Source organism: Telopea speciosissima, chromosome 8 (genome assembly GCF_018873765.1).
Source record: "Telopea speciosissima isolate NSW1024214 ecotype Mountain lineage chromosome 8, Tspe_v1, whole genome shotgun sequence".
Taxonomy (NCBI): Eukaryota; Viridiplantae; Streptophyta; class Magnoliopsida; order Proteales; family Proteaceae; genus Telopea; species Telopea speciosissima.
The window spans coordinates 54,788,937-54,811,193 of record NC_057923.1 but is presented as its reverse complement, the minus strand read 5'-3'; the positions used below and the strand labels follow the sequence as shown (position 1 = coordinate 54,811,193).

The following is a 22,257-nucleotide window of genomic DNA, read 5'->3' as shown; positions in this document are numbered from 1 at the left end:
CTACACTATCAGTGTGGCGTTTAGATTCTTCTTCCATGCTAGTATCGTGGAAAACCCTTTTTCTTAGAAACATGTAAAATGGTCATAGAGCAAATCATGGAAAATTAAGAAATCACTTTCATATTGATACGACACTCTTGTTTTGCCTCATGTGGATGATACAATTCTCTACACTATCAATGTGGCGTTTAGATTCTTCTTCCAACACTAGTATCGTGAAAAACCCTCTCTTAGAAACATGTAAAATGGTCATAAAGCAAATCATGGAAAATAAAAAAATCACTTTCATATCGATATTACACTCTCTTGTTTTGACTCATGTGGATAATACAATTCTCTACACTGTCAATGTGGCGTATAGATTCTTCCTCCACGTTGGTATCATGGAAAACCCTTTCTCATAAAAAAATATATAAAAGGGTCATAAGGCAAATCACGGAAAATTAAGAAATCAAATTCATATCCATATAGTAATTTTTTTTTTTACAATGACATAAATGACACTCCTTGCATTAAAACATATGCAAGATATCATAATGAAATGAAAATTACATTTATTTTTTGCCTCTCATGCCCTTGTTTTTTCTATAATTTCAAACAAGTTGCACTGGGGACTAAAATCCTCTCTCTCTCTCTAGAGTCCAAAACCCTTTTTTTTATTTTTGGATACACTTGGCCTTGATTTCAATTTTCAACAAAGCTACCAACGAGGTACCAATAACTGACCTAACTAGATTCCTAACTAACTATATTTCCTATATATAAAGAAGGCCCAGCGGGTGTTACTATAACAACCTCAGCATCAATAGCCAAAAGATATACAAGTTCCTCCCTCATTAATTAGAGGAGGAAACTGGTCGAACCGGACCGGTATGAGTCGTCTAGAATTGACTGCCTTCGAATGTTTGACCGAATTGCCAACCGGCCGGAGCAACATTATAGCTAGTGATTGTTTGTCCATCACTAGTGGTGACTTGGAAAGAGAGGCTCTGGCCGTTAAGGTAAGAGTTGCTCTGCCAGTTCTGGCCCCAGTTCCTAGACATCGTTTGCCAACCCGTGTTAGACCCTTTGATTGAAACTGATTGGATATCCCCTGCACCGCCGACGTTGGTGATCAATACCAAGTTGAAGTAAGAGTGGCCGTTGATTGTGAATCTTATACCTCCTTTCCTCGCACAAGGCACCCTGCAAAATCGAAATCATACACGTCAATATCGAATCTTTTTTTTTTTGGGAGAAATCTGAACCGTTGAAAGTTCTATCTAACCTTCTGAAAGCGACGGGAACGATTCCGGCACGGTATTGAGCGATTTGGAGGAAAGCTGGTTCAGCCATGTCGAAGTGTTGAAGAGGAGGATTACACCACCCACCGTTATCGTTAGATAAAGCAAAGTTGGGAGGACAAAAATTAGTTGCTGTGACGGTGATGGTTCCAGGGAGACACCATTTAGGATCAGAATCACATCTCATCTCGTAACAAGCTCCACAACTCAAGCCATTGTTGAACAGAGCAGTGCTTAGAGCTACAGTGTTAGTACCATATCCTTGACTGTACAAGTTACCATAACCACAAGCTCCACCTGCAATAATTACCAAAAAACCCATTAGAATACCAAACGGTACTTAATTAAAAAACCAAAAAAGAAAGCTTCAAATGGGTTTAAAATCAAAAGCTCTGAAGCTTACCCATTGTGCCGGTAGCATCACCACCACCGTAGAAGGTGGCGTGGCCACCTTCCCAAGTTCCATAATCTCCATAAGTTGTTTGTAAAGAGAAGGAGAAGAGAGAGAAGAACAGAAGAGAAGGAATGGTGATAATGGCCATTTGAAACAGGGGAAGGAGAGAGAGAGAGAGAGAGAAGAGAACAAGGAAGGATGGTGAGGAATGAGGAAGTGAAGGGCTGAAGGGTGTGGATTTATACAAGAGAAGGGGAGGGAAGGGGTAGGGTGAGGGTGAGGGTGAGGTGTGGATAAAAGAGACAGAAGTAGCGGTTCTGACGTTTGAGGTGGGGGGGGGGGTGTGGCTTTGGAGAAGGCGAAAGCCACGAAACGGATGTGAAGTAAGTAATTAGGGAAAATCAAAGTGCACATGCAAATGTTCCATTTCGAATACCAACCGCTAAGCCCATGGGCCCCAGCCCGCACATGTGCTTCTCAACGGTTTCACCTTATTTTTATTAAATAAATTATTTATTTATTTTAATTTATTCATTTTTTTTCTAACGAAATATTGATGAAGACTTTATTTATTTAATTTTTATTTTTCAGGTGAAGGTGGGGACGACTGACGAGGGTTTTGGAAATAGGGACCGACAAGACATTTATTATGGAATGCTACGGGAATCATGTGATTGGAATCCTACGTAACCTAATGTGGGGCTACGTGTCGGTGTACTGTTGGATGATCTGCGCCCCATGAAAGCACGGCTTGATTAGTATGGTGGTGACGTGGATGGTAGGCCCCACTAGAAACACAAAATTAAAGAAAATAAAAGATAGGGAAGGCTTCTGGTTGGAGGGGGCCAGAGGGCGGTTCTGATGTGCCATTGCCGGATTTCACATCGTCGGTTTTCAAGAAAAAATTTTAATTATATATATTTTACGAAAAAATGAGAGGAAATTGTGAAGGGTCAATCAAGACCAACTCGGCCCTAGCAAAAATCAAGGTCAATCAGGGTAAAGTTGGGTTGGACTGAGCCCGACAAGATTGGATTAGGGCTTTAAAAATCTCGGTCTTGTTTTACCCTTACTCGCGATATAGTAAACAACAAAAAAAATAAAATAAAAATAAAGTTACGAATTATTTGTCACCTTTGGTATCAATTAGAAATTCCCAAATGTGAAAGTCCAAGTCAATAGGCAGATTATGAGATTGACTCTCTTGCTTCACTACGGAGCAAAGATTTAGAATGCAAAATGGGGAATTGAATTGGTCCCTGTGAATTTAGATCTCAGATCAAATCGATCCGAAGAACCCTAAAATTAGCCTTCAAATATGAAAACTCAAGGATTCTAGGGTTTCTTGGCAAAAATCGAACATGTCGAATTGGCTGGAATCAAGATCAATCATGGTCAACCAATCCAATTCCAATTCTTGAAATGATGCTTAGGAATGAAATTGAGACTTAGAGCAATTAAGGGATGGAGGTTAAATTTAATATATTTTTTGGGAAAAATTTTCCCACAACGTTAATGTACTATTTCTCCTATCAAATGAAGGAATTTTTTTATTTTCTCTCCTCTACCATGATCATGTGGGCCCAATGATGCTACCTTTCTCCCTACTATTGTTGAGGTGATCGTGAGAGATTCGTCCCACATTAGCATCGCGGGGAACCCTCTCCTATTTTTCTTATATTAAAAGAAAATACATAGAAACCTTTACATTTATAAAACTACCATCATTTATTGTTGAAATTAACACCAATAGTGGCATTGAGTACATACAAATGTGATCCAATTTTATGGAGGAGATTTTTAAGTCTCAACAATGAAGTTTGAAAAATAGGAAAAGTTTGAGTAATTCTTAGACACACAGGAAGATTCGTGTATTTGTCACAAAGGTCAGGGGAGATCAGAGTAATTTACTCTAATTTTTATTACAATTAGAAATCTTGTAAAATAGTTAAAAATAAATGTATAGTTACAACCAAAATAAGGAGGAAAAAAGAAAAAGAAAATGGATGACTAACAAAAAATTGAACGGCGGCCGAATGTACACAGATAAATAGATAAAAGCAAATTGATTAAAGTTTGAAAGGCTTATGTTCTTTTTAGCCAAATAAATAAATAATCCATGATAATAGTCCAATTAGATTAAAAGATAAGATAATTAATAAACTATTTATTAAGATATGAACATCAACCAATGGAAAATGTCAATCTATAAATTGTCGGTGCACGTAATATATTATTTGCGAGACATGTGGGTATTTCTAATTCATTGGTTTCAACAAAATTTGATGTAGAGAGGTATCTTTGTCTAATTATTTTAATTAGAAAAAAATGTGGAATTATTAGTACTTTATAATTTAATTTTGTTATACTTAATTTTATTTTTAGTTAATTGTGATTAGATTAAAAAATAATAGTTTAATTTGAATCCGCAGCCTTTTGTAATAATTTATTAAAATGGTGTATGGGTTTCTCTTTTATTTTATAAACTATTTTTGTTTGGGAAACCCAAATCTTGATTTGGAAAGGTGAGAAGATTTGTTTAAGGCCCTACCATGTTAGGAGCACATGCAAATACCGGTCATTGCGGGTCCTAATTTTCATACATCCTTTTCAGTACTTTGGGGATTCAATAAAATAGAAATCTACAAATTAACTAACAGAGTAGATAAAGAAATCTGATTTTGGCTTAAGGAAAAAAAACAAACTTAGGTTTCTAGGGCTCTCCCATGTCCCTTTGATTGCTTTGAAAAGGGAATCTTTGATAAAACATCCTTCAATTCCAACTACCCCTTAGATTTCTCTCTCTCTTATGAGTATCTTCTATTTTTATAGACTTTGATGGGTTAATGGCATTTAATTTAAAAGTCTAAACTTCAAGGTAGAGAGATCCCTATGGAGAGATATCTTTCTTGGAGTCTTAAGTCTACGATTCAAGACTTTGTTGTGTTAGAAAATAATTTTTGGGATGGAACCTCGATCTCAAATCAAACAGTGAAACTAGAATACGATGTAACAATTAACAGAGAAGAGATTGGGCGTACCTTATATCGTTCATATGTTGATAATGAAAAATTTAGAAAACCCTGCTCCGAATACTTAATAAACGCAACCTTGATCAGAATCTTCCATAGTACTTCAGACATCCTTTTACTATCTCTCTCTCTTTCTCTCTTGTGGTAGAGTGGAGAAGAATATAATGAAGTATACAGGGAACCAAAACATAGTATATATGATATTGTTCTAACCTTAAATCCTCAATCATAATGAGTTGGACTAATGTATCCTTAAACTGAAGAATGAATCGAACCAGTCTGTACAATTTTATTCTCACCAACTAATCAACCTGAATAATTAATTAATCCCATTATTCTTACATGTTGAACTAAGATGTTTAATCTAAATGTCCGAGCTTCAGGGCAGAAAGACCTTTTCCAAAGTCAGAAGTCCAAAATAATAACACACTACCTAATCAATATGGGATTAAACCCCTCCTCCATTTTTGGGCATGGAGCACATTCACTTTATCAACCCTAAGAAAACATATCATTTCCCCATTTTAGTTGAAAGATACCAAAAATAACCATATGTTTTCCCCAAGAATACATGAAATTAATGAACTAAAATGGCCATGGACACAGTGTTATCAAGGTCTATAGACCTTGTACCACTATATTCAAGGTGGAACCACACGTTTATATCATAAATAGTTTAGAAATTCTTCATAAATCTTAGGCCAATTGGATGATTGGTCCATTTTAATATTGCAATCTCTAGAGAAGTTATTTCATCCAATGACCCCAACCACTCAACAAAACTGACTTTATCTATTCAAGAGAGAGATTAATGACTTTTAGCTAATAGATCATAAGTAGTTTCTTTCTATAGCAAACCCACCTATTCCACCCCCACCCCCCAAACACAAAAGTCCATAACACATTAATGTTATTTATGTTGGTCAAATTTTTTACTGTATTTGTCAGATTTTGATGAGTTACTTTTGTACTAATCTTCAATCTTGGGGTCTTACTTTTGTCATAGAACTAGAAATTAAAAAGGGTTTTTACCAAAAAAAAAAAAAAACACAGAAATTAAAAGGGTTCATAGTTGAACAATTTGAATCAAAGAAATAGATGATACCTTCCATGGTTAGGCAAAGAAAAGCTCCCATGTTTTTCTGCCCCTCATTCTTCCATTTAGATTAGAACAGACTAGAGATTGTCTGGGACAATATGGAAGGAAACCCCATACATCATTTTCTATTCATCAGAGACTTTAAATCACATCCACAAGAAGGACATGTGGGTTTTATCTTTCACTGTTGTTGGTTAGGGGCCAAGGAAAGACCCTTCACAAGGGATTGTCCCTTTGTAATCCACTTGTTAGGTACATTTAGACTGATAAGAACACAAGTAACAAGGATAGGTTTTAGGGTCCCCCCAAAGACACCCATCCATCTTCCTCTCTTTGTACCCTACCCAATGAAAGGGTTTCCACTTTCCATTTTCTAATGGATTAGGATCATCTCCAGGGAGCCCAATGCCCAGGGTGCTGTCAGGGGGCATCCAGCGGTCGAACTGTGCCGCACACATCTCGATACACGCCTAGAGATGTGTATGGTACAGCCCAACGATTGGCAGCACCATGGGCATGTTGGGCTCCCTAAAGACGAGCTAAATTCCCTTCTACAGAGATTTAAAAATCAAAATCGGGTCTCCCAGATCCACCGATACCTTCCACATTCTAGGACCCGAATCGAAACCAGATTAGATTCGGATCTCGGGTTTTTTTTAACCCTGTTCTTTTTGGTGAAGAACCCTGCTCTCTAACTTGGTAGTTGTTGCTTTCTAAGGGTAGTTAACATGATAGGTCACAAATTGATAGCAGTTGCCAACGGCCCCAGTTGAGGAGGTGAACTCAAGGTAGCCATATTTTCAGGTCAGATAAGACTTAAAAGAGGAGAGGGACCCTAATGCCTAGTACCTTTACCCCACCATGTGAGTTTCATTGGGAGATGAATGACCCTTCCTTGAGGATTCTGTGTCGGCCTAACTGTTGGTTTTATGTCTCTTCCTCATGGGAATGGCTTCCATTGGAATTTGGGTCCATTGGGTAAGACTTTTTTTAGGGAGGTGTCCTATCAATTTATAAAAAAGGGCTTGTGTGCTAAGCTTAGTAGCTTACCATCCTGGTCGCCATAAATTCATGTATGGGTAAATGTGTTATATATATATATATATATATATATACATATACATATATTATCATTTGAGGTATCGGTATCGGATCACCTGAATGGGTATCACTATCATTAGCCATTGATCCCAATATCATGTTGATATTGTATTAATAAAACAGTACAAATCAGGGATAAAGCAGTAAAAAAAATCAAATTTTAAAAAAATCAGGGGAAAACTTATTCGATATGAGTGATCTATATTGATAATCATATTAGTTTTGAAAGTTGACAGATACTCGATCTGATACCGTAAACTAAAACTAATAGAGAGAGAGAGAGAGAGAGAGAACATAAATAAATTAAAAAAAAAAAGAAGGAATAAACTCACATATTGTGTGAAATTTTAGCCACCTCATCTACTCATTTGGGATTGAGCCAATTATATTGAAAGGGGTGTCAAAAATAAGACTGATCCGATTAAATAAGTAAATAAATAAATAAAAATCGGACAGAAGAGCATGAACTCCGTTTCACCCAAATTACCCTTGGTTTTCAATAAAAATTATACCTTTTCATTGATTTTATGACCTTTTCACCCTTGGTTCGTACCAGTAAATCGATATCAAATTGGCCAAGAATTGAGATCGATCTTAACCGATATCACCTGATCCGGGCAAATTCGTCAATCCGAAACCGATACTACGAACCATACGATAGGGAATGAACCTCATCAAAAAACATAAAATTATAGAAATACCCTCAAACTTATTCGAAAATACATTATTCACTCGAATCCTTACATAGATACTTTTACAGCATTGGGAAGCCCATGTAGTGTTGGGATTGCATAGAAGTTTTGACAGACTTTGGAAAGGACGAGAGACGTGGTGGTTTCGCCGCTGCCTGACACCAGCGATCTGCTATTGCATCGAGCTTCTCTCCATGAAATGCAGCGCCTAGGGAGTGTCTGAGGGCATCCAACGGCTAGACTGTATCGCACATATCTCTATGATTGATTGGACTCGTGCTGGGATGTGTGCTATTACATGCCATGCCATAGTGTTGACTGTTGACTGTCAGGAACTGACCTCTGAGACGTCCTTGGATGACGTGGAGACGTGGACGGTGTGGAGATTGTCGCTATGTAGATGTATATATATGTCAATATGTCATACTCATACAAGAGTACAACTTAGAGCACATGCTACCCCCGCATCCAAACAAACCCCAATCTCATGACTGGAAGTTGGTGTCAATCATTCGGTTCGGTTCGATTTCGAGCAAACTGAACCTGTTTTAGTCTGATATTAGACCAGATTAAAACCAAACCATTAAGATAAAGTTTGGTTTGGGTTTGGGTGATTTTGGTCTGGTTTGGTTTGGTTGTTTATCGAATTGATTTAATGGGTTCCTATCAATCCATTATTGAGTTATTACTGGTTTGGTTTTCGATTTTTGTTATATATACTTTAAAATTAAAATAAGAAAACATGTTTTCTTTATAATATGTTTTTATTTGCATCAATTTTGAGACATATATGATGATGAGATCCCTTGGTGTATGTTTTTAGCTATCATATTGTGTTATTAGATGAGACAAAAACAAGGATTAACATCAAGTTGGAGTTGTGGAGATCTACCTTGGAATCAAAAGATCCTAAGATAAATAGGACAAAGAAGACAGAGTACGTACATGGTGTGCAATTTTAACTACACTAAAACAGTTGATGAGGTGGTCAATATTGATAATAAAGAGAGTGATTTTTTTAGATACTTGGGCTCTATCGTATATAAAGAAGGCGATATAGAGGATGAAATTTCCCCAAAGAATTAAAATAAGATGGTTGAAGTGGAGAGGGGCAAGGGACGGTTTGTGTGATCAAAGTATTCCTATAAAGTTCAAAGGAAAATTTTATAGGGCTGACATTAGACCAGCCATGATGTATGGTGCAGAATGTTGGATAGTGAAAAAGCGACACGTAGATAAAATAAGTGTGGCGAAGATTAGGAGTTTCTGATGAATGTGTGGCAAGACAAAAAAGGATAAAGTTAGGAATGGCCATGTTAGAGCTGAGTTGGGAGTAACCTATTTTAATGATAATCTACGAGAGACTCGTTTGAGGTGGCGTGGTCAGGTTCAACGGAGGCCTCAGGATGCACCAGTGCAGATGATTGGTCTGATTCAGATTGAATGATCTAAAAGAGATAGGGGTAGGTCTAAAATGACCCTAGGAGAAGTAGTGAAGAAAGACATGCATAGTTTGGGCCTTCTCTCAAACATGGCTTCGAATAGAGATGTTTGGATTAAGACAACGATCCATGTTGCCGACGAATTTTTATCACTTGCGGTTCCCCTGCCCGGTACGGTTCCCTAGTGCCTCTAATAAAAGGGGATGGACCCCACTCAGGCAGTGTATTCGGTCAGGGGGTGGAATGGTCATTTCAGCCCCCCCTATGAGAGGAACCGCACAACCATATCGGCCAGCGAACCTCAGGGGATAAAGGTCCTGTTGTCGACCCTATTTAGGTGGGTTTTCATGAATTCTACCAATGTTGTATTTCCAATTTTTTCTAGTCTTTGCAAGGATCCATGTAGCTAATCCCGTTTAGTTTTGGATAAGGCTGAGTTGTTGTTGTTATATTTGTATCAATTTTTTGGTTCTGATTCGGTTTTTGATCTGATTCAATTTTCTATCAGTTAAACGTTAAGCATTCGATTCGGTCCAATTTTACCTGATCGGTTTCGATTAGTCCAACCGATTCAACTTGAAAATTGACACTCCTAAATACAAGGTTCTGAAACATGGTATCGAGTGTCTTATCGATTGCTATGTATATCAAGATTGATACTGAAACCAACTAGGGATTGACTGTATGTGATTGATTTGAGAATTTTTTTTTAAAAAAAGGGCATTTTTGTTATTTAAAAAAAAAATCATTTTTTTATATATAAGGGTATCAACGGGTCAGGTTGGACTAGGCTTGCCCTAAACCCTAGTCCAATCCTAGGAACCCTAACCTAAACCCAAGCTTGACCTGATCTGGCCCTGATTGGCCTGAATATCTTGGTCCATTGAATTGTGAAACTAACAAAATCCAGGCTATCAAAAAAGGGAGTTTTTTGAGAGAGGTTGCTTCTAGGCTTAAACCCATAACCACTTGGTCTGTTGGTCGTAATAGATAAACCTTTACCATTGCACAAAGGCACGCTCTATATATGTTCTTTAAATATATATTATATAATACAGGCAGGCCTCAACCTAGACCCGGCCTGGCCCTGTCCGGGCTCAGGGCAGGTTCGGGCTGGCAGGGTTTTTTTGACACCCCTGTTTATATATCAGCATGGGTCTCCAGCAATACCAATATCTAGAACCTTGATCTCATCACCAACACCAACCACCTAAACGGATCAACCTAAATGGTTTAATGCCTGGTTCGGTTTTTACAAACATGTACCAGACCAAATGGCAGGTGCAAGTGGATTAAGAACCTTCTGGTAATGAAAAGTTCCCAAACCAAATGTCTAGACTCTAGGGGTCGATGTTGTGTATATTTATTATTGCTAATGGAGTAGAAAATAGATGGCTCATCTATCCATCTCTAGACACCCTATGGATAGGCCGTCCAAAAAAAATGCCCTTAGGCTATGTTTGGAAGCCAAGAAAAGAACAGGTAGACCAATACCTTTCCTTATTTTAAAATTTTGAATCAAATTAATGTCTATAAAAGTGTCATAACAAAACAAAGAAATATGATAAATGAATATAATTCTTTGTATAATTTTGAATAATAAAAATACAAGAAAGAATATGTGATAAAAGGTAGGAAATGCAATTGATTTTTTTTTTTCTCACAAGTTTTCATGTATGGTCATGCATGTGCACGATCGGCATTTAATGCAATTAGATTGGCATAAATATCTACCAAAAAAAAAAAGATTGGCATAAATATTTATTCGAGCTGACATAAATACTCATGTCCCCTTATTTGACGGAGTTGATGGGAGAATCTCCTATGTACGAATGCCTTCTCCCATTTTAAGGGAAAATCTTCTCTGTACTTAGGCACAGGATGCACCCAGACAAATGGGGGTTGGGTGAAATGATCGGCCCACCCCCTGAATGACTGAAATAGCCACCCTTTCCCACCCCATGTGTGTGGGTGCAGCTTATGCCCCCGTATGTTCCCAAGTAGAGAACATCGCCCCCTTCCCCCAACTTTTTAGATAGGCCCTAAAGAGTGTTGAACTCATGGCCTCTTAGGGCTGATTTGTCTATGATTTCTATTTCAATTTTGGATTGAAAACATCAATCTGAAATATTTCAAGAATAAGAAATCCATTTGGTAGTTCAATTTTTGCGAATAGATTCTCTATTTTTCTTTGGAAGAGGGTGGTGGTGGTGCAACCATTAGGAGAAGGGTGGTGTTCTAATTTTTACATGAAATTATTACTTTACCTATCTTATTAAAGAGCAAGATATAAATCAAATGAAATAGAAATTCTGAAATAGGTTGAGAGGACCTATTTCAGAATTTCAATTTCGTTTGATTTCTATTTCACTGAAATAAGGTATAAAAATCAAACCATTATCGTAGCAAATCAGGCTTTAGTTGTAAAGGAACGCTAAACGGTTCTGTGTTTGGGCATGTAATGTGCCCAAACAGTGCGATGCAAAAAGACCGCCGCACCGCTGGACCTTTCCACCTTCCCCAGAAGTGTGGCGGTATTTTCACGCCAGGCTGTGTTTGTGTGCAGGTATACACCCACACACCCAGCACCGGTTAACGTTCTTTCTCCCTAATAATAATAATTAACCATCAACCTCAAGTGCATAATTCAGCCGCCAGTGCAGTAACCAACACACCAGAAAACCTCAGGATTCCACCATTGTAAAATGTAAATGCTGGACAATTTTCCAAGATGATGGTTCAAGACTTCAAGTGACAGCCGAACCCATTTAGTTGGTATAAAGGTTGAGTTGTTGATGGTTCAAGTTACAATCCGTAAAAAGTTTGAAGGGGTTGGGAATTGAATGGAATGTAACAATGACATGGCATGCATGCTTTAGGTTAACATCAGATAAAACCATGAATCGGGATTCAAATCGGAATTGGTCAGGATCTGTGAGGAATCGATAAGAATCAGCCCAAATATGCCTTAAACCCTAGTTTTGAAAAGGAAATCGGCTGAGACAGATCTGCTAGAATTGGGATCGAACTCAGATAAAGCCGATCCAATCCCAATTTTTGAAACCCTAGTTAACATCCTCATTCCCCTCGGCAGTGCTGAACGAAATTTAGATCTACCTCCTGGTACAGATTGAATTCAAGCATCTTCATATGAAAGCAGGCCACTAAACTAAAAGAGACCGCATTCTTTGAATCATGGCAACCTATTTTTCTTTCATTCTCTTCCTAAGCTGCAACAATTTTGACTGAAAAGTTTGAAAGGAAAGGAAAGTAATAACTGAAAATAAATGAAGGTTAAAGGATTAAACAATCAAATAAATGAAAATTTTCCATAAAAAAATCAAATAAATGAATTTATTATCCAACAAAAGACCTTAAGAATGTAATGTTACAAGAATCTGCAGTGAGTCCTAATGATCTCAATTTTGAGAAATATGCTACAAAGTACTCACCAAATACAATTATCAAACCTCCTGACAATATTTTATAGCTTTGATTGGTATCATGTCTAACAATTGGAAGCCATTCATTTAGCAAAGGCTGGTATAGAAATCTGCAGAAATCTTAAAGGTATCAACATCTTCAATCCTCCTCACAGACTTGACTTGTGTTTCATCCACTTCCATAGTGTTGCAACCCCACACATGAACTGCTAGCCTTCGACACTTGGGAGATGATGGTCTGAAATATTCATTGAACCAATCTATAACATCATTCTTGGTAATGCTTCTGAGCTCCTCTGCTTCCTTTTCTGACATATCAAACAAGTACCTGACGAAGCAAGAGTATTTAATTTCAACAACCAAAAGGTTGTGCAACAAATGATCCAACCAAGAGATTTAATGGCTATGAACATGTGATCCCCCCCCCCCCACACACCCCACCCCGTACCACCCAAAAAGAGAGAGAGAGAGAGAGAGAGAAAAGTGGAATCCTATCGATCAAAAGTGGTTCTCCAAACCTTTGACTGATCCTCAAATTTGTAGCATCTAGTGTTCTCAACACACACAATTATAATGAAATGGTTTGATTCAAATAAGAAATTATTGTTTCATAAAGGTCACTCAAGTATAACAGGAAGTTTTGAATTAGCATATACACTTCAAAAGCAGAGCAAACATAAAACAGTCCAGTCATTGAAATTCTGACTTGAATTCATAAACCCAAACCAGAACCTTTCATGGACATAAAAGGTACAAATTCAATACACCTACCTTCTTAAATGGAGAAAGGGGGTTGAGGGGGCATCGAAGAATACAATGTTCTGATGGTTCTAAAGAAGTATGTACTAGTTTCAGCCCTAGACAATAGAATTTGATTTTAAGTAAGAGGAGGAACAGAGTAAATTATGAATAGAAGGCCAGGTAGTCAATGAGAAGAGGAGAGCAAAGAGACACATTGTTAATGAAACCAGAACATCCAATTGCAAGCTCTGGTTAATGCACATCAAATGCATGATCCACTTGCTGTCAAAGCTTAGGCTTGACGGAATTCAAGATTGCATGGCATAGTACACTCAGAAATTCAATCTGAAGGTAGATGTGATTACAACAACAACAAACTCAACCTTATCCCCAACTGAATGGGGTCGGCTACATGGATCCTTGCAAAACAAAGTAGGAAAAACTGACTGAAAGTAAGCGAAATGAAGACATGAAAGCATAAGAAATGGTAAGAGGAAAGAGGCACAACACAGGAAGTCGGGAAAATCTCGGCTAGATGGGGTCGGCAACATGGATCCTTGCCCTCCAATAAGCTCTATCCGATGTCATATTTGTTACAAGACCAAGACTACGCATGTCATTCCTCACAACCTCTCCAATGGTCATTTTAGGCTTGCCCCTACCTCTTTTAGCTCCTTCAATCGGAATCAGATCACTCCTCCGTATTGGGGCATCCTCAGGCCGAAGTTGAACATGAACATACCACCTCAAACGACATTCTCGGAGCTTGTCATTGATCGGGACAACTCCCAAATCAGCTCTTATACATTCATTCCTTACTTTATCCTTCCTATTTTTTCCGCACATCCATCTTAACATCCTCATCTCTACTACATAGCTTCTCCATATGACACTTCTAAACTGCCCCACATTCCACCCCATATATCATAGCCGGTTGGACAACATCCTATAGAACTTTCCTTTAAGCTTTAAAGGAATACGTCGATCACACAGCATTCCAGTCACGCTTCTCCACTTCATCCATCCCACTTTAATTCTCTGTGAGACATCATCTATGTCACCTTCTTTATTTATGGTCGACCCCGATTATCTAAAATAGTCACTTTGCGTTATCTCTCAATCCTCAATTTTCACCATGTTATTATCCATCGTACTGTGACTAAAGTTACACCTCATATACTCTGTCTTTGATCTATTAATCTTAAAGCCTCTTGTTTCCAGGGTTGATCTCCACATCTCTAACTTAGCGTTAATCCCTACATTTGTCTCGTCCACCAAAAATGATATCATCAGCGAAAAGCATACACCACGGGACCTCATCTTGAGTGCTCTTGGTTAATTCATTCATGATAGACACAAACAAATAAGGGCTTAGAGCTGATCCTTGATGTAACCCAATCGTAATTGGGAATTCCTTGCCCTGGCCTCCCACAAATCTCACACTAGTCACCACACCCTCATACATATCTTTAATTACAAACAACAAGAAGCTCAGCCTTATCCCAACTTAATGGGGTCGGCTACATGGATCCAAACAAACAAAGTAGGTAAAACTGAGGATTATATAAAATAAGAGAATGATGAGATAGAAAAAGAGGGGAAGGGAAATGAGATGAGAAGTGAAAATTTGAGAAATGACAGATGTAAAAACCAAAGAAAAATGAAGGATAAAAGAGGAAAAAGGCACAACCCAGCAAGTCAAAAATCTCAGCTAAATAGGGTCTGCTACATGGATCCTTGCCCTCCAATAGGCTCTATCCGAGGTCATACCTAGTACAAGACCTAGACTATGCATGTCCTTCCTCATACATATCTTTAATTATATCTATATATAATTACTCAATAGTCGACACCCCTCTCTTAGAACATGTTGGATTAAATCTCTAGGAACTTTGTCATAGGCTTTCTCCAGGTCAATAAAGACCATATGGAGATCCTTCTTGATGGGAAAATACAGAAACCCTTCGCCCACCTGGGAGAAAAATGAAGAAATTCGGCAGCACGTGAATAGTAACTGTGGGGCCCACGTGTGCACAAAGTGAAAGCGTACAAAGAGCGCATAAAATGATAAAAACAAACAAACTCACAAACACAAGTATTTACGTGATTCGGCAATGCCTACATCTATGGGCGTAATTGGGACTTCTTCACTATGAGAGAACTGAGAAAATAATCGTATAAGTAAAAACTCTTGGATTTAAGTCAAACCCAACCATGTTTCCAAAACTAGATACCCCTTGTACACCCCCTTTCTCAACTCACACTCTCAAACCCTTGAAGAGAATATACAAAACCCAACATTCCACAAAGTAATCACTCACTCACAGTTCACTTCACCTCTTGAACTTGTATATTGTTCAATTGTTGAGTCTATCGAGTTCTTTCCCTCCCCCTTTATATAGATATTTGGAGGGAAGGGGATTTAACCACCCTCATTTAATCGTGGTGCGGTAGTTGAAGAAAGAATGGGCTGGCGGTGCAACACCCTCTCCATGTTTTCTTCTTCCACTTTAATAGTCAAACCCATTTTTGGCTGGTTGCTAATTCCTCCCATTTAATGTGCTTGACTTTGGCTCCATCCTTGTCGATGGAGTGGTTGTGAAGAAGAGAGAAAGAGAGATTATCTCTCTCATGGATCCCTCCATGTGAGGAGAGCCCCACAGCAGTGACCAAGGGTAGCTCAGCCGAGTATGCGGTGCGATGTAAGTCAGCACACTGCCAGGATAGACTGAGTCGATTTGGCGCAGTTCTTACCAGGGCTGTGTGATAGCGGCGGTGGTGCGGCGTGATGTGGGTCAACGCACTACTGGAGGCATTTTTTTTACCAGTATCGGAAAGTGTTGGACGATGGGTGGTTAGGGATTCGTTGATGGGGGATGTTGGGGGGATCAGAGTGTCCAATAGAGAGGGATCAGGAAGAATAGAAGGAGGCAAAGATAATGGAGGTCTGAAGGTCTCCAAATAGCACGAGGATAGGGTTAACGTGAATCAAATATTGGGATAAGAGAAAAAAGGGGGCAGAGAGAATCGGGAGCTGAAACAGTGTTGGAGATCGTGGGTAGGTAGGACCAAGAGGGAGTCGGTGGAGAGGGAAATGGTGGGGAGGGGAGGGAAAGGCCACAAAGTACAGGAGACGGTTTAGAGATAGTCGAGGGCTGGGGAGGGGAAAGCTGAGAGCTGAGAGGGAGATGGTGGGAAAATAAATAAATAAAAAAAACGCAGGGTAGGGGCAAACAGAGAGAATCCGGGGAACGGGAGAGGAGATGGAGAGTGGTTTGAGGGAAACAAAGGTCAGAGAGTGGTTAGAGGGATAGAGGGAGTCGGGAGCTAGGAAGGGGAAAGTTGAGAAGGAGTCAGTGGGGGGAACAGATAGGGGAAAGTCTCGACAAGGGCGAGAGAGACTCAGACCCTCAAGGGTTTCAGTGGTGGGCATAGTTCAAGAACTCGTCGAGATCTCGGTAATATCTCAGTTTTTTCAAAAACCGAGACGAGATTGAAGACAAAATGGAGATACAATGTCTTAGCCGAGATCTCGGTGGTCTCAGTCATCTCGGTGGGAAACCTTGGCATACAAACACTTACTTATGCAAACCTTAGTATACAGACACTTATTTATGCCTAATATCATTTAAGTAAATGTTTTTATATTTTTTACAAACATTTACTTAAGATATTATTCATAGATAAGCAAATACCCCCTATTTGAATCCAGTAAACTAGTTAAAAAATCAACTTCCAAAAGGATAAAAAGTCAACCCCCCAGGTCAAGAACAAAAACTGGATTTTCGGCAATAGGTGCAATTTTCAACTTTCTAATGCTGGGATTTTTCTCAATCTAAAAATTCTATAAATCTTAATATGGTAAAACATTGCTTAAATCTGATTTATATTGAAAGAGTTATGTACTGGTCAAACTTAATTTGGTATGTGCGAATGTTGTCAAAATCGCTCTTTATAAAAATATTTTTTTGAACATCAAAAACAAATGAATATTTTACCGCACTATTGGTTTTTAACAATGTTTTACCATATTAATATTTATGGAATTTTTAGATTATCCCAACATTAGAAAGTTGAAAATTGCACAAACCGCCGAAAATCCAATTTTTGTTCTTGACCTGGGAAGTATAACAAGTGCACTCATACAACCAGAAATCTTGGCACATCCAAGGCAGATCTAACTGCTTTATCATAAACATTTGATTAACCACATTCCATGGGATGATGAATAATTAGATTAAACTGTGGGGAAAAAATGGCCAGGGATTGGATCTGGTGCAATACTTCATTCAATATACTCAAATGCAAAAATCTAAACTCTACAATGGACCATAAATGCTGAACCCACATGAGATTGCACGACATCATCTGACACTCTATTTTGAAGATGGCAATTAAAGATCTCCATTAAAAGAGAATAAAAGCATAGTACCTCTTGTCAACAATTTGACCCCAAAGATGATTGGTTTCATATGTGAGCGAGGGGTCTTTCTCCAACTTTTTTGCTATCAATCCACTTCTGTGATTCTCAAATGACTCATCATCAAGCTCAACCTGTAAGAGCAAAATACCCGTAAGAGACATACTTGTGCTGCAACATACTACTTCTTCAGCATAGTAATGAAAAAGGCCAACATAAATTGAAGAAACTATTATTATTCTTGATTCCGTTCTTCTTGTTGCCGTTGTAATCATCATCATCATAAACTTAAATGTGGATTGGACTCAACCAACATCTAATGCATGACTTGGCTGAATTGAATCCAGACAAGCATGGCAATTGAGACATTCCATATACTCAAGAGTATGATGAAGAGGACTGCAACAACCAACTTAATGACCAAGAAAAATATAAAGAGAAATGAGCTTGTAAAATAAGCACAACTAAACAACAGATAAATCTCCAAATAACTTATTTGAGTATATACAGTGTAACTCCATGTACATGATTAGATCCCCCATGTTCTAAGGGAAAAAATTTGACAATGAAAAATACTACTTGCTTTGCTCACCTATTAATTCCAAGCTAATCACCATAACTTTTAACAATTATGTCTACCAAGCTTGAGTTTAAACATGTTAACAAACTAAAAATAAGATTTTCAAACAAGGAAACCCAACATAAAAATATTAACTCCACAACCATCAATAACCTGTAACAAGGTTCCTATCCAAAGTAAATAACAAATCAACATGCTTTTATCAACACCATCATTACAATAACTCCTCGAAGACTGTTCTATGGCTGCCACATAAACAGCCTACTTGAGAATGTACTTCTTGCCATTTGCAAACTGATGGTTATACAGAAGTCAAACATGCCCACCCTCTCAACACATCCAAGAACAGAAAACTAAAAACTAATATTCTTGAGAATGATTCGGGGGTCTGGGCAAAATCCTAGCAGCTATCTGATTGGTGCCTGTTCTACAGTAAACTTTAGTGAGAAGGCTGAAGACTTGGCTTGACAAAGCAAGTTCAGCAGCAGATTGAATCCAGCTACACCAGGTACAGAGAAACAATTGATAATTCATAGGAAGAAAGCTGCTGATGTGGAACCCGGGTTACAAAACCCTAGTTGGGTTCGCTATGGGCCCATCCCAGCAACACTCGGCTCAACAATTGAAAGGAATGGCAAAACTGTATAAGTTTTAAAGTTATAAGGGGTAAGTACGGCAAGACCGTAATTAATCTAATGGGAGAGGGTCACTTTGATAGATGAAGGCAAAGGGCACCAAAGGAATTAGGAATTATAGAATAAGAGGTATAATAAAAACTACAGGGTATGAAGAAAATAAGGGTCAAACGAGGGGCAAAAAGGAAACTAGTCTTTTAAGTGATGATAACGTGGGGTGGAGGGGAGTCATCTCCTACCTCTCGATAGAAAGAAGAAGGCAGAGAAACCAGGTTGGTTTCAAGTGATGGGTTTCACCCAAATGAAGTCGGACAGACTCGAAATTTCACATGTAAGTTCTTAACTCCCTAATCTATCGAATCCAACACCAAAACTAGTGAAACAGCAACTCAAAGACTGACAGTAATCAACTGAGAAAGTGATTGGCGGAAAGATAAGGACCATTCTATTTGAACTATGCGGTAAATGATAGACAGGACAGAACCAGATCTGAAGCAGTCCACAAAACCATTATTCTTATCAACAAGAAATTTTTTAGGGACTTTTTGTTATTGATTCTCACAAACCCTATCTGCTGTTTCTCAGAAAGAGGATTTAGAAACCATCCTGAATCAGAAAGAAATGTTTTGGGTCCCAATCCTTGTAACTAGTCATTTGAAGAAAATGCTACATATTTTTCAGGAAAAAAAATTTGTCAGAAAAAGAAGGGGAATGAAGAAAAAAAAGTCAAACTGGGGGAGAGAATGGGTATTGCAGAGAGAGGTGCAAGGTGTGAAATCAGAGCGAAATGAGAGAGGAGGGGGGCCTGAATGAGACCGTGGGAGAGAAAGGGGTGGGAGAAAACCCTCTCTGCATAATTGAAAACAGGCACAGAGAAGGGGTACGGGTGGTGAGAGAACTGAGAGGTGGTGGAGTGCTTGGGAAAGGAGATTTGCACACACACACACACACACACACAGAGTTACTGTTAACTGTGAAGAGATAGCAGTGGTGAGGAGCAAGACAATACTGTTTTGGTTATAAAATGTGCACTTTTACCGAGTAGCCCTAAATAGTGCATGTACGCATTAATGTTCAGCTTGGAAAGCCAGAAACCCTTTTTCAGAATTTGAGAATGGAATAAAAGTGCATTCTTATAATCCCACTTTCAGAAAGAGAAATAGGAGCCCATAAATGATAGGAAATGCTTAGTTTTGGGGCTCAGAACAGTTTCTGGGCTAAGAAACTATTTCAAGAAACCATACAAAAAGAGGCCATAAGACACCTGTATAAGTAGTAAAGTAAAAACAGAAAAATTTAACAATCAATTGGCATAGCTGTATACATATGACAAATGAAGTTTAATGTGAACCACTCAACCACCATTGGACAGCCTCAACACAATTCTAACATTCTCGATTAAGAAGAATTAGGGCAGATTTCGTATGATTTATTTCAATTTCGGATTGATTTCATGAAAATAGTTAACAAATAGATTTTTGGTCAAAACATCAATCTGAAATATTTCAAGAATAAGAAATCCATTTGGTAGTTCAATTTTTGCGAATAAATTCTCTATATTTCTTTAAGAGGGTATCTCTTACGTGGAATTCAAAGTATGCAAACACTTTCCCCCCCACCCCCCCCCGCCCCCGCCCCCACCCCCTAAAAAATTAAATAAATAAAAAGGAATAGTGGGCAACAAGGGTTTAAAGTATCACTATTGGGTATCGTATCAGAAGGGTGATTTTAAGAGACATTTCGTATCAGAGAGACACTAGATACGTACAGAAATGGTCAAAAAACATATGGAAATGCTTATATGCAAAATACAGTTTTGAAACATAAAACACTATGAATGAGTAATATGTAAAATATATCATGTATAAAAAGGAGAACAAAGTACGACGCGACAAACACATTCAAGTGATTATATATAAAGGATGAGGTTTGATATATGTACTAATACCAAAAAAAAAATTAGGTATCGTATCAATACCGTCTAGTATCGGACCATAAAGATACAATACGTATCAGTTAGTATCGGTGGACACGGAAAGATACTTAAAACCTTGGTGAGCAACCAACCAAAGTACAATAACTTTACCACATGTGATGGCAAGGTATCCCTAAATTTACTATGGGTACCGCATTGGATGCTTCACTGAAAAATACATGCATACTCTTCAAGAACCTACAGACTGTCAGGAACAGTGTAAAAAACTCGAATTCCTCACAGGCCAAAAAAATAGGATTCTTACCAGTAATTTTTGCAGGCTAGTTATGAAATTGTCCACTCTCCCTTGCAAATAGACTGGATCATAGTTGGAAGATTGAACACAAAAGCAAAACCCAAGTACACGGTATGTCATCCGTGGGCTACATTCAACAACATATCCAAGCTGCTCCTTCGTCCTATTCCACATAAATGAACATACAGAAATATCAGATAACTGGTTGTTCCAAAACTTTCATACATTAACAACACATAGACATTCACCAATTCCATTGATGCAACCATGAAATATGTGGTTAGCACTAGGACCATTTGCTATTTGCCAAAGTATAATTGTTTCCCAAGTGCTCACAAGAATTACATAGGTCCACTCTGATCATTTGATCTGTGAATAATTTTTATGTAGATCACCTACCTGAAACCTGCTTGGCAATTCCCCATGGCATATCTTATAGAGTCCCAACTACAGTATTTTACAGGACTTAAAACCATGAACCAGCTTGAAATATAATTAGCAAGAGATGGCATCACCTTAGCTGATTGAAAAGCGGTTCTTCAACAATATCATCAAAAAGATCTGCTAAAGCTCTTAATTTGGTTGACTCTACGCCAATGTCTTGCTCAATTTGAAAATAAAGCTGCCACAAATCGAGGGCAGAAACAGGAAACAAACAAATATCATTGATGACATCATGAGAGATTCTAAAGGCCAGTAGATAAATGAAATGGTAGAGTGAAACCAATCCAGTAAAGCTACCTCAACCACAGAGTTCATTTCCAACTTATTCTTCACAGCTACATCTCTCACAAGGTTTGCACCAGAGGGAAGACATAAAATATGCTCTTCATGCCTCACTTCCATTGGGAGAGGTTCTACCGAAAAGTTATCTCTAAAGATATTTGAAATATTGATTGCTTCTTCTTCTGATAAATTACCATGACAAAGACCCTCAACATGAAACTGTTTAGATTTAAAGAGCAAATTGTAGTCAGTCACAAAGTTACAACAAGAAAAAATAATGATTTGATTAAGACAAGCAATAATTTGAAAAAAGAGAGTGGAGTATGTAACCTCCATCTTAGAATACCTACAATGCAGCTTTGGGCTTTGGAAAAATGCAACTCTAAGTGAAGCTATACAACGGAATTATTTAAGGCCCACATAAGGGACTTTCTTGGC

The 22,257-nt window shown here is 38.2% G+C and overlaps 2 protein-coding genes across 3 annotated transcripts in view; both read right to left on the bottom strand.

Moving 5' to 3' along the window:
• Positions 1-662: 662 nt before the first annotated feature.
• On the bottom strand, positions 663-1,840 carry LOC122638380 (expansin-A2-like). The gene is made up of 3 exons (XM_043831309.1): positions 1,687-1,840; positions 1,268-1,580; positions 663-1,185 (listed from the first exon to the last, which is right to left on the bottom strand). Exons 1-3 carry the CDS (start codon positions 1,823-1,825, stop codon positions 882-884), a joined length of 756 nt encoding a protein of 251 aa, XP_043687244.1. The 5' UTR covers positions 1,826-1,840; the 3' UTR covers positions 663-881.
• Positions 1,841-12,538: 10,698 nt separating this feature from the next.
• Positions 12,539-22,257, bottom strand: part of LOC122670679 (nardilysin-like) — a 75,338-nt gene continuing 65,619 nt past the window's right edge. For both annotated transcript variants that reach the window (XM_043867641.1, XM_043867640.1), the window contains 5 exons: positions 21,835-22,038; positions 21,609-21,715; positions 21,103-21,256; positions 17,660-17,781; positions 12,539-12,814 (listed from right to left, as the gene is read on the bottom strand). In XM_043867641.1, the coding sequence (XP_043723576.1) occupies positions 12,574-12,814; positions 17,660-17,781; positions 21,103-21,256; positions 21,609-21,715; positions 21,835-22,038 (828 nt within the window). In that variant the 3' untranslated portion in view covers positions 12,539-12,573. The remainder of the gene's footprint in view (positions 12,815-17,659; positions 17,782-21,102; positions 21,257-21,608; positions 21,716-21,834; positions 22,039-22,257) is intronic.

What these genes read in the sequence shown, in the direction of transcription:
- LOC122638380 (XM_043831309.1), bottom strand. Translation starts at nt 1,825, where the DNA reads ATGGCCATTATCACCATTCCTTCTCTTCTGTTCTTCTCTCTCTTCTCC. An exon ending in TGATGCTACCGGCACAATGG is followed by an intron (nt 1,581 to 1,686) that starts GTAAGCTTCAGA and finishes TAATTATTGCAG; the next exon opens with GTGGAGCTTGTGGTTATGGT. An exon ending in GTTCCCGTCGCTTTCAGAAG is followed by an intron (nt 1,186 to 1,267) that starts GTTAGATAGAAC and finishes TCGATTTTGCAG; the next exon opens with GGTGCCTTGTGCGAGGAAAG.